The sequence below is a fragment of the Pongo pygmaeus genome, chromosome 10, assembly GCF_028885625.2.
Source record: "Pongo pygmaeus isolate AG05252 chromosome 10, NHGRI_mPonPyg2-v2.0_pri, whole genome shotgun sequence".
In the NCBI taxonomy this organism is placed as follows: domain Eukaryota; kingdom Metazoa; phylum Chordata; class Mammalia; order Primates; family Hominidae; genus Pongo; species Pongo pygmaeus.
The window spans coordinates 46,341,718-46,354,473 of record NC_072383.2 but is presented as its reverse complement, the minus strand read 5'-3'; the positions used below and the strand labels follow the sequence as shown (position 1 = coordinate 46,354,473).

General features: G+C 43.8%; 1 protein-coding gene across 1 annotated transcript in view; it reads right to left on the bottom strand.

The window, feature by feature from the left end:
• The window catches only part of SPMIP11 (sperm microtubule inner protein 11), a 40,399-nt gene extending 34,831 nt beyond the window's left edge, over positions 1 to 5,568 (bottom strand). The window contains exon 1 of the mRNA XM_054442205.2: positions 5,422 to 5,568. Within this exon, the coding sequence (XP_054298180.1) occupies positions 5,422 to 5,500 (79 nt within the window). The 5' untranslated portion in view covers positions 5,501 to 5,568. The remainder of the gene's footprint in view (positions 1 to 5,421) is intronic.
• Between the last annotated feature and the right edge of the window lie 7,188 nt (positions 5,569 to 12,756).

Below are 12,756 nucleotides of genomic sequence, written 5' to 3'. Positions count from 1 at the left end.
TCTCAGCTCACCACAACCTCCGCCTCCCAGGTTCAAGCGATTCTCATGCCTCAGCCTCCTGAGTAGCTTTGGCCTCCCAAAGTGCTGGGATTACAGGAGTGAGCCACCGCTTCCAGCCACAATTTAATCTTTTAAAAAATTAACTCACAAATGATTAGACTGTGATGAGTCTACTGTAATTACATTCAACTTTCTTTCTTTTTTTTTTTTTCAGATGGAGTTTTGCTCTTGTTGCCCAGGCTGGAGTGCAATGGTGTAATCTAGGCTCATTGCAACCTCTGCCTCCTGGGTTCAAGTGATTCTCCTGCCTCAGCCTCCCAAGTAGCTGAGATTACAGGCGTCCGTCACCACAGCCAGCTAATTTTTGTATTTTTAGTAGAGACGGGGTTTCACCATGTTGGCCAGGCTGGTCTTGAACTCCTGACCTCAGGAGATCTGCCCACCTCGGCCTCCCAAAGTGCTGGGATTACAGGTATGGGCCACCGTGCCAGGCCTCAACTTTCATCATATAGTATTTGTTAATTGATCCAAGCTTGCTAGCTTGATGCCTAGTAGCAAGATTATGCCAGGGGTGTGTAGTTGGTAGGAATTCGTAGGTGCTGATTAGGTGAGCGAGCCAGACCCCAGCAACAAATTGGTCACATTTAGTTCAAGATACCTCTCAGAAGGATGGGATTAGTGGTAACTGGTTGCCATGTCAAATGGTGATTTCACTAAATTCTTGTCCCAGAAGGAAAATTCCTATTTTCTTTGGAAGAATATGTTTGAACTCCTATATTGAGTTTTCAACAATAACTCCAATGGAGTTTGAGGGGCTTTTTTTTTTTTTTTTAAGACAATCTTACTCTATCGCCCAGGCTGGAGTGCAGTGGTGCAATCTCAGCTCGTTGCAACCTCCACCTCCTGGGTTCAAGAGATTCTCGTGCCTCAGCCTCCAGAGTAGCTAGGATTACAGGTGTGTGCCACCACCCCTGGCTAATTTTTGTATTTTTAGTAGAGACGCGGTTTTGCCATATTGGCAAGGCTGGTCTTGAATTCCTGGCCTCTAGTGATCTGCCCGCATCAGCCTCCCAAAGTGGTAGGATTACAGTTGTGAGCCATTGCGCCTGGCCAAAGTTTGCGTTTTAAACACAGGAAACAAATCAAACTATTGTTTTGGTATTTGCATATAGTAGTTGGACTATATAATTATGATTCTCTGATGTGTGTGCAGATGTGTGTGTATGTAAAAGAGAGAGGGAGAGAGATGAGGGATCACAAAGAACCCATCCAGTTACTCTTTCTCTTGCAGAACACTATTCTGAAGTTGTAGAATGTTGTTAACTCTCAGGAAGTTGCCCAGGGGTTATGGGAGGAGGCTGCAAGGTTTTGACTCTATACAGTAGTTAAGTCAAGAATTCTGGCCATTAGCAAAGTTACCTTTTAGCTCCAGTGAATGGTGAGCTCCTAAGAACCACTTGCTGGGGAGAAGTGAATAATTCTTTTTTTTTTTTGAGATGGAGTCTCGCTCTGTCACCCAGGCTGGAGTGCAGTGGCACAATCTCGGCTCACTGCAAGCTCCGCCTCCTGGGTTCACGCCATTCTCCTGCCTCAGCCTCCCCAGTAGCTGAGACTACAGGCACACGCCGCCACGCCTGGCTAATTTTTGTATTTTTAGTAGAGAAGGAGTTTCTCTGTGTTAGCCAGGATGGTATCGATCTCCTGACCTCATGATCCGCCCGCCTTGGCCTCCTAAAGTGCTGGGATTACAGGCGTGAGCCACCGCGTCCGGGCGTGAATAATTCTTTATGAAAGCCCAACCGACATTTGAATTCAGGGTTTGGGGGTTAACAGATTCACCTAGAAAGGTTGACCATCAATCATTTGTACAGTGGCCTGCTTACAGGAAAAAGACCTGCATCATTTGTCCTCATAAATAATGTGTTTAAGAGCACAGACAGATAAGTTAGACAATTTGGAATCAAATTCTGGCTCTATTGCTGTGGTCTTGCATAAGTAAGTTAACCTCTTTGAGCCTCAGTTTTCTTTTCTTTTTTTGGGGGGCGGGGACAGAGTTTCGCTTTTGTCGCCCAGGCTGGAGTGCAATGGTGCGATCACGCCTCACTGCAACCTCTGCCTCTTGGGTTCAAGCAATTCTCCTGCCTCGGCCTCCCGAGTAGCTGGGATTACAGGCATGTGCCACCACACCTGGCTAATTTTTGTATTTTTAGTAGAGGTGGAGTTTCACCACATTGGCCAGGCTGGTCTCAAACTCCTGAACTCAGGTGCTCCATCCGCCTTGGCCTCCCAAAGTGCTGGGATTACAGGCGTGAGCCACCGTGCCCGGCCTGAGCCTCAGTTTTCTTATTGATAAAAGGGAACAGTAATACCTACCTCACAGGAATGTTAGAGTATTAAATGAAATTAAGCATGTAGCGTGCTTAGTACAGTGCCTGGTATACTGCATAATAAGTAGTTGTTTATTATAAAGTGCTTGAGCCAACAAAAGTACGGATTAATTAGAAACTGGCAAGTTGAAATCCTTTGTCCATATTTTGAGAGAGTAACTGGAGGATGTAAAATTGGGGTGGAGGGGAAGTGAGCAGGGAGTAGGGGTGGCATATTTGATGTTCAATCTTCCCTCTAACTTTACATTCCACAGGTTTGGCCAAGCCTCCTGCCTCTGATTTTCTGCCACCAGAATGAGAAAACTTAGATAGTAGATGATATCGGGATACTTCTCTGTCATCCCACAGAGGGCTCTGGTTTTTATAAAGTAAAATCTTCCGCTTTGTCTAGTCTATAAATAAATGATGCCCAGGCCTCTTTGGATTAGTATCAAGTCTTGTTCAACAGTGCTTAAGTAGCTAACTGGGTAGGACAACTGGTCAGCTGTATACTCAGTTTCTTCGTGGTGAGAGAATTCTATCTAGTAGGGGTAGGTAGGATTGGAGCAGCCAGGAGAGGCTTAATCTTGGCCTGGAAAAAGGGAAATTTGTAGGTTTCCCAAAGAGTTTGTTTTTCTGAAAGAGGGTAGAGAAGAGCTCCTCTTTATTTGGAGATAAAGACAGTCCCATGGCATAATGCTGGGACTCAGTTGGGGTTGGGAGGGGAAGGGCTTGTATAAGGATATTAAGGGGTCTCTAAGGTCCATCAGGGGTACCCTTTGTACAAATCTTGCCTGGAAGCTGGATAGTAAAACAGAACTTCTTTGATGGAATTGCAGAGGACAGAGAGTGACCAATGGAGGCCTGTGTAAGATTGTTCTTTACAATCTTTTTTTTTTTAGATGGAGTCTTGCTCTGTTGCCAGGCTGAAGTGCAGTGGTGCGATCTCAGCTCACTGCAATCTCCGCCTCCCGGGTTCAAGCGATTCTCCTGCCTCAGCCTCCTGGGTCGCTGGGATTACAGGCATGCACCACCATGCCCAGCTAATTTTTTTTTTCTTTTTTTTTTTTTTTTTTTGAGATGGAGTCTCACTCTGTTGCCTAGGCTGGAGTGCAGTGGCTCAATCTCGGCTCACTGCAACCTCCACTTCCTGGGTTCAAGCGATTCTCCTGCCTCAGCCTCCTAAGTAGCTGGGGTTACAGGCGCACACCACCATGCCCGGCTATTTTTTGTATTTTTAGTAGAGATGGGGTTTCACTATGTTGGTCAGGCTGGTCTCGAACTCCTGACCTCGTGATCCGCCCACCTCGGCCTCCCAAAGTGCTGGGATTACAGGCGTGAGCCACCGTGCCCGGCTCTTTTTTTGTATTTTTAGTAGAGATGGGATTTCACCATGTTGGCCAGGATGGTCTCAATCTCTTGACTTCATGATCTGCCTGCCTCAGCCTCTCAAAGTGCTGGGATTACAAGCGTGAGCCGCTGTGCCCGGCAACAATTCATCTTTTAAGATGTAAATCAATTGTCATATCTCCTGTAAAGCCTCCCCTAGCTTCCTGTTTTACAATTATTCAAACTTATTGTTTCATCCATTCACCCTACAAATATTTATGCAACCTCTATTATGTGTGAGGCATGGCTAGGCATTTTGAATTTAACGTAGATCTGCTCACTGCCTACTAAAAATTCAATGGCTCTCTATAAAGTTAAAATGCTTAGCATGGCTAACAGCATCCTCAATTATCTGGCCCCTTCCTAGTTTTCAACGTCTGCCTCCCAGCACCCCTCCACTTTACCCTTTATCTGTACCCACGAACTTGGAATTCACTTAATAAGGTTCTCTCTTAGGTCTCTGTTCCTTTGTCTGTGCTATATCCCCTTCTTTTTTTTTCTTTTTTTTTTTTGAGACAGAGTCTCGCTCTGTCGCCCAGGCTGGAGTGCAGTGGCTCGATCTCGGCTCACTGCAAGCTCCGCCTCCCGGGTTCACACCATTCTCCTGCCTAAGCCTCACAAGTAGCTGGGACTACAGGTGCCCGCCATCACGCTCGGCTAATTGTTTGTATTTTTAGTAGAGACGGGGTTTCACCGTGTTAGCCAGGATGGTCTTGATCTCCTGACCTCGTGATCCACCCGTCTCGGCCTCCCAAAGTGTTGGGATTACAGGTGTGAGCCACCGCGCCCAGCCATCCCCTTCTTTTTAGTGAACTCCAATCATCCTTTAACACCCAGTTCTGGAAGCATTTCCTGTGTGAAGTCTTCTCTGAAGGATTCCCCCATCCTCCACTCCACCGTTCTTATTCCAAATCCAATAGTATCAGGTACTTCCTTCTTAATGGCTCTAGAACATTCCATATTTAATGTAATCATACAATATATTGCAATTTTTGTTTGCACATTTATCTTTCTCATCAGATAGTCGCTTTATAGCAGAGGTCTTAACCCTAGTCACCAACATAATGCCTGGCACATAAAGCCTGGTGCTTAACAAGTGTTGGTTAAATGAGCAAATGAATGACTAAGAATACACTTATTTGGTTGAACAAATTGTGTGTCTTTTTTTTTTTTTTTTGAGATGATTTCACTCTGTCGCCCAGGCTGGAGTACAGTGGTGTGATCATGGCTCACTTCATCCTTGACCTCCTGGGCTCAAGTGATTCTCCCACTTCAGCCTCCCAAGTAGCTAGGACCACAGGCATGCACCACCACACCCAGCTAATTTGTGTAACTTTTCACAGAGATGGGGTCTTACTATGTTGCCCAGGCTGGTCTGGAACTCCTGGACTCAAGCAATCCTCCTGCCTTAGCCTCCCAAAGTGCTGGAATTGCATGTGAGCCACTGCACCTGGCCCAAATTGTGTGTCTTAATAAGGATAGTAAATGACAGGAGAGCAAAGCTGAAAGGATATTGTCCCTATTCCACAATTTTAACTAGTGTAACTGTTGGTCTTGGAGGATAAATCTCTAACCCCAGGTAGGAAAATAAATAGCTAGGAAGTGGCTATGAAGCGTCTAGGTAAAGAAGTGGCCCTTCTAACCCTCTACCCTATGTTCCCCTTACTTGTTTCTTCAGTTGTGTTCCTTTTCTTGTTCCGAAAGGAATTTTGATATCCCAATAGATACAAGTTGAAGAAGGCCATCTCAGATCCTCCCTGGCCTCTTCTGGAATGTCCAGGTTGGGGCACTGGACTCTGTGCCTGGTAACCATGGTAATGTCCTAAGAATTACCACAACTGACACTCCCTTTGTCTAATGAGGCACAGGATTTATAGGTTCACAGTGGAGCTGGAGTGGGAGTGCGTTAAATAACTTCAGGAAAATGGAGGAATCAATTGTCAGTACACCTTTTCTTGACCTAGTCTTCCAGTGTAAGCTTCAGAAGGCAGTGAGTAGAAAGAGCACTGACCTGGGCTCATATCTTAATTATGCCATATTCTAGGTGTCTGCCTTTGAATAGATTAACTAAGCCTCCATTTTTAATTTTAAATTAAAAAAATGACAATGACAATATCTGACAGTTATGAGAATCAAATGAGATAATATATGCATATTTCCTTAGAACAGTGTTCAACACATAATGGAAACTTAAATTTTTTTTTTTTTTTTTTTTTTTTTAGAGTCTCCCTCTGTTGCCCAGGCTGGACTGCAATGGCGCCGTCTCGGCTCACTGCAACCTCTGCCTCCCAGGTTTCAAGAGATTCTCATGCCACAGCCTTCCGAGTAGCTGGGATTACAGGGGCACGCCACCATACCTGGCTAATTTTTGTATTTTTAGTAGAGACAGGGTTGACCAGCCTGGTCTTGAACTGCTGACCTCAAGTGATCTGCCCTCCTCGGCCTCCCAAAGTTCTGGGATTACAGGTGTGAGCCACCATGCCCCACCAGTATTTAAATGTTAATAGTTATCCAGCCTTATATTCAGGAAAAAAAAGAAATCTGAATAGGATACTTTCAATGAGTCTTTGTTTCAGCAGTGGTGTGCCAATCCATAGTGACTTTTGAAAGCTTGTTAAATTTTCATTAATTTTGTGAATTGGTTGTTAAACAAGGCATTATTAAAAATCAAATTAACTAAACTTACAATTGAATGTTATATTAAAAATAAAGGTAGTACACCGGATGTGGTCTCACACCTGTAATCCCACCACTTTGGGAGGCCGAGACAGATGGAGCTCTTGAGCTCACAAGTTTGAAATCAGGCTGGGCAACATGGTGAAACCCTGTCTCTACAAAAAAATAAAACCCACAGAAATTAGTTGGGTGTGGTATGTGGCTGTAGTCTCAGCTACCTGGGAGGCTGAGGTGGGAGGATGGCTTGAGCCTGTGTGGTGGAGGTTGCAGTGAGCCGAGATTGTGCCATTGCACTCCAGACTGGCAATAGAGCCAGATCTTGTCATAAAATAAAATAAAATAAAATAAAAGTAGTAAATACTAACAACTCATCTCTTCCTGATTATTTTACTCTTATCTATGTTCGTGAGTTTATTTACTTCCATTGCATCTGGATATTCCACTCTTTTTTCAGTCGTTTTTCTCTTTGCTTTTCAGTTTGGGAAGTTTCCTATTGACATATTTTCAAGCTCACTGATTTTTTTCCTGTGTCATGTCCAGTCTACTGATAAGCCCACCAAAGGCATTCTACATTTCTGTTACAGTGTTTTTTATTTCTAGCATTTCCTTTTGATTCTTTAGAGTTTTCATCTCTTTGCTTACATTACCCTTTGTTCTTGAAGTTGTCCTCTTTTTCCATTAGTGTCCTTAACATATTAATAGTTATTTTAAAATCTCAGTCTGATAATTCCAAAATTTCTGCCATATGTGAGACTGGTTCTGATGCTTGATTTGTATTTTTTGAGATGGAGTCTCACTCTGTCACCCAGGCTGGAGTGCAGGGGCACAATCTCAGCTCACTGCAACCTCCGCCTCCTGGGTTCAAGCAATTCTTCTGCCTCAGCCCCCTGAGTAGCTGGGATTACAGGTGTCCGCCACCTTGCCTAGCTAATTTTTGTATTTTTAGTAGAGAAGGGGTTTTGCCATGTTGGCCAGGCTGGTCTCGAACTCCTGACCTCAGGTGATCCGCCCACCTCAGCCTCCCAAAATGCTGGGATTACAGGCATGAGCCATTGCTCCTGGCCTTGCTTTGTCTTTCTAGATTATATATATATATATATATATAGTTTGTTTGTTTACATTTTAGCATGCCATATAATTGTTTTAAGTTGGACATTATGTATTGGGTAAGGGTCAGGTTTTGTGTTTATACGGCTAGGAATTAGGTTGTGTTTACTGTTTGCTATAGCTGTAAGTGTTAGATGCTAAAATTTCCTCTGGTGTCCTTGTTTTTGCCTCGCCTGCTCTTTGACTTTCCTTAGAGACTCTTCCTGAAATAGGGTCTGGGCCTTGCAGTTTTTTTCAGTTGTAATCCCATTATTATACAGGAGCCCTATTAAGGTGGATGGGGGGAAGGCATTCCGTAATTCTATTATTAGGTCTGTCTTTTATTGCACGTGTGTCCCTGGGCTGTGACCTTCACAACTGTCTCATTTTTTCCCTCTCTCACATGAAACAGGAAGACTAGAGGAGGCTTCTGTTGAGTATATCCTTTCTCCCACATTGGTTAGGCTCTGTTCAACAGTTTCCCTTGAAGGCAGGCCTTTGTTAAGGAGCACAGAATGCTCTGGGTGTATTTCAAAATGGCTGACTTCTCTCTCTCCCTGTTGGAAGCAAAACTCACAAAAATGTGGGGGACTGCTTAACACTGGGTCCCTAGGAGTTTAAAAAAATATCTCAAGCTAGTCCATGTTCAGTCTCCAGCAATTAGTCAACTGTCCTATAAGTATTTCTACCAGTTGCTGGTTCCAGTAGTAGTTTTTCCTCCAACTAAGTCATGATTCTCTGTTCCACCTATTTTGAGTCCAAATGTCTCTCCAGATTTTGGGGTGAAGGTTGGCCCTGGAACGTTGATTCTCTGAAGGGTCTAAGAAGGGTTGTTAAGTTTCAGTTTGTTTGGCTTTTTCCTTCTTGTGAAAATGGGAGTCATGACTTCCAAGCTCTTTACCTGTCAGACTGGAAACTGGAATGTCCTATCTATTTTATCTGTCTGGAGAAAATACTATGTGATGGTGTGTGCCTCTTTTCCCAATTTTATGATCAGTGATGTCATATGGGCATATTGAAATCAGGCATGGTGGGAGGATTTATATCACAGAAATTGGCAAATGTTACGAACAAAGCTTGATTTATTCATTTAGTTGATTGTTTGAACTTTAGAAAGTGATAGAGAAAATGTTAATAATTCAGATTAAGTTTTAAAGCCTGTATCATGTCTGGCTGGGGGTGGTCGCTTACGCCTGTAATCCCTGCACTTTGGGAGGCCGAGGTGGTTGGATCCCCTGAGGCCAGGAATTCAAGACCACTCTGGGCAACAAGTTGAAACCCCATTTCTACTAAAAATACAAAAATTGGCCAGGTGTGTTGGTGTAGGCCTGTAATCCCAGCTACTCAGAAGGCTGAGGCAGGAGAATTGCTTGAGTCTGGGAGGTGAGGTTGCAGGGAACCGAGATTGTGCCACTGCACTGCAGCCTGGGTGACAAAGCGAGAGTCTGTCTCAGAAAAAAAAAAAAGTACATCATGTCTAAAGCCATTACATTGTTACATTGTTGCTAGCACAAAAATTTGACATATTGTTCCAGTATTTAAAAGCTATTATCTAATTGGATGTGGTGGCATGTGCCTGTTGTCCTAGATATTTGGCAGGCTGAGGTGGGAGGACCACCTGAGCCTAGGAGTTTGAATCCAGGCTGGGCAACATAGCAAGATCCCATCTCTAAAAACAAAAAGGGGGGCACACATTCTTAGGACCTTCTGAAGCTGTTTCACAGAAAAAATAAAAATTTAAAAATAATAAAAACAAAACCTCGGCCAGGTGCGGTGGCTCACACCTCTAATCCAGCACTTTGGGAGGCTGAGGCGGGTGGATCACCTGAGGTCGGGAGTTCGAGACCAGCCTGACCAACACGGAGAAACCCCGTCTCTACTAAAAATACAAAATTAGCTGAGCATGGTGGCATATGCCTGTAATCCCAGCTACTCAGGAGGCTGAGGCAGGATAATTGCTTGAACCCAGGAGGTGAAGGTTGCAGTGCGCCAAGATCGCACCATTGCACTCCAGCCTGGGCAACAAGAGCGAAACTCCATCCAAAAAACAAAACAAAACGAAACAAAAAAACAGACAAACCCAAAACACCATGAAATATGGTAGAATCCTATACCCAGAAAAAGACTAGTCTCTAGTAAATAGGAGGAGTAGCCCTATAGGTATGGCTTATAAGAAATGGAGTAATATTTACATTTTTTAAAAAAGGAAAATTCCTCTGGTTTAAGATTTTGTCAATTGTTCTTTAAGAGTAATGTATCTAAAGGTTAATGTATGCCCTAAAGAGTGGCATACTTAACCAAGATAGCAGACTCAATATGGAGTAATTAATCCAAGAGATTAAGTGGAGAACCAAGCACAGGTCAGAAAATTAGACAACAGGAATCTGGAATAAATGATCTTGGCTATTGATATGGTTTGGTTCTATTTCCCCACCCAAATCTCACCTTGAATTGTAACTCCCACAATTCCCACATGTCGTGGGAGGAACCTAGTGGGAGGTGATTGAATTATGGGGCAAGTCTTTCCTGCACTGTTATCATGATAGTTAATGAGTCTCACGAGATCTGATTGTTTTAAAAAAATGGGAGTTTGCCTGCACAAGCTCTCTCTTTGCCTGCCACCATCTACTTAAGATGTGACTTGCTCCTCCTTGCCTTCAGCCACGTGGAATTGTGAGTTCTCCATTAAACCTCTTTCCTTTGTAAATTGCCCAGTCTTGGGTGTGTCTTTATCAGCAGTGTGAAAATGGACTAATACAGTAAATTGGTACCAGGAGTAGGGTGTTGCTGAAAAGATACCCAAAAATGAGGAAGTGACTTTGGAACTGGGTAACAGGCAGAAGTTGGAACAGTTTAGAGGGCTCAGAAGAAGAGAGGAAAATGTGGGAAACTTTCAAACTTCCTAGAGACTTGTTGAATGGCTTTGACCAAAAGCCTGATAGTGATATAGACAATAAGGTCCAGGCTGAGGTGGTATCAGATGGATATGAAGAACTTGTTGGGAACTGGAGCAAAGGTGACTCTTGTTATATTTTAGCAAACAGACTGGCAGCATTTTGCCCATCCTAGAGATTTGTGGAATTTTGAACTTGAGAGAGATGATTTAGGGTGTCTGGTGGAAGAAATTTCTAACCAGCAAAGCATTCAAGAGGTGACTTGGGTGCTGTTAAAAGCATTCAGTTTTATAAGGGAAGCAGAACATAAATGTTTGAAAAATTTGCAGCCTGACGTGATAGAAAAGAAAAACCCATTTTCTGAGGAAATCTGCATAACTAAAGAGAAGCTGAATGTTAATACCCAAGACAATGGGGAAAATGTCTCCAGGGCATGTCAGAGGCCTTCATGGGAGCCCCTGCCATCACAGGCCCAGAGGTCTAGGAGAAAATGGCTTCAGGGGCCAGGCCCAGGGTCCCTGTGCGTGCTGTGTGCCGCTTAGGGAGTTGGTGCCCTGCATCCCAGCCACTCCAGCCATGGCTGAAAGTGGCCAACGCAGAGCTTGGGCTGTGGTTTCAGAGGTGCAAGCCCCAAGCCTTGGCAGCTTCCACATTGTGTTGAGCCTGCAAGTGCACAGAAGTCAAGAATTGGGCTTTGGGAACCTCCGTCTAGATTTCAGAAGATGTATGGAAACACCTGGATGCCCAGGCAGAAGTTTGTTGCAGACGCAGGGCACTCATGGAGAATCTCTGCTAGAGCAGTGTGGAAGAGAAATGTGGGGTTGGAGCCCCCACACAGAATCCCTACTGGGCCACTGCCTCATGGAGCTGTGAGAAGAGGTCCATGGTCCTCCAGATCCCAGAATGGTAGCTCCATTGACAGCTTGCACCATTTACATGGAAAAGCCACAAACAGTCAATGCCAGCCTGGAAAGGGAGATAGGAGGGAGGCTGTACCCTGAAAAGCCACAGGGGCAGAGATGCTCAAGACCATGGGAACCCACCTCTTAGATCAGTGTGACCTGGATGTGAGACAGGGAGTCAAAGGAGATCATCTTGGAGTTTTAAGATTCGACTGCCCCGCTGGATTTCGGACTTGCATGGGGCCTGTAGCCCCTTTGTTTTGGCCAATTTCTCCCATTTGGAATGGTTGTATATACCCAATGCCTGTATCGCCATTGTATCTGTGAAGTAACTAACTTGCTTTTGATTTTACAGGCTCGTAGGTGGAAGGAACTTGCTTGTCTCAGATGATACTTTGGACTGTGGACTTCTGAGTTAATGCTGAAATGAGTTAAGGCTTTGGGGGACTGTGGGGAAGGCATGACTGTATTTTCAAATGTGAGGACATGAGATTTGGGAGGGGCCAGGGGCGGAATGATATAGTTTGGCACTGTGTCCCTACTAAATCTCATCTTGAATTGTAACTCCCACAATTTCCACATATGGTAGGAGGAACCCGGTGGGAGGTGATTGAATTATCGGGGTGGGTCTTTCCTGTGCTTTTCTCATGACAGTGAATGAGTCTCATGAGATCTGATGGTTTAAAAAAAATGGGAGTTTGCCTGCACAAGCTCTCTCTTTGCCTGCCGTCATCCACATAAGATGTCACTTGCTCCTCCTTGCCTTCCTCCATGATTGTGAGGCTTCCCCAGTCATGTGGAACTGTGAGTTCTCCATTAAACTTCTTTCCTTTGTAAATTGCCCAGTCTTGGGTATGTCTTTATCAGCAGCATGAAAATGGACTAATACAGCTATTTAAAAGATAACATACATGACTACATAACTGAAAAAGTGCTTATTCTACTAAAAAATCTATTTTATAAGTGCTTATTCTCTTAATAGTAAAGAGTCTGTGAGGGAAGAAATTTGAAATCCCAAGTTCTTTTACTTTATAACTAGAAGTAAGTCATTTAAATCTTCCTGAACCTCAATTTCTCCAGGGTAAAATGGAGCTAATACTAACTACAGGCAGTATATGGCAGAGGTGACCTGAATGGAAAGAAACACTTCTGAGAATGAATGACAATCAAGCATAGTAAGATCACCCATGCCTAGAAATGACAAAACGCAAAATATTATCAAAGCAAGATGAAGGATTCTAATATTATCCAAATCTATCTAAAATTACCCATCTTTAATCAAGGTAAACTGAATATGGTTCCAGAAAAGCAGGAATACAGCTTGCGTGAATGGAAAGATCAATGGAATTAGATTTAAGATCTACACTTATTAGTGGTGTAGTGAGGGCAAACTCCCAGAGCCTCAGTTTCTGTATTGTGGGTGTTTTGCACATTTATCTGACA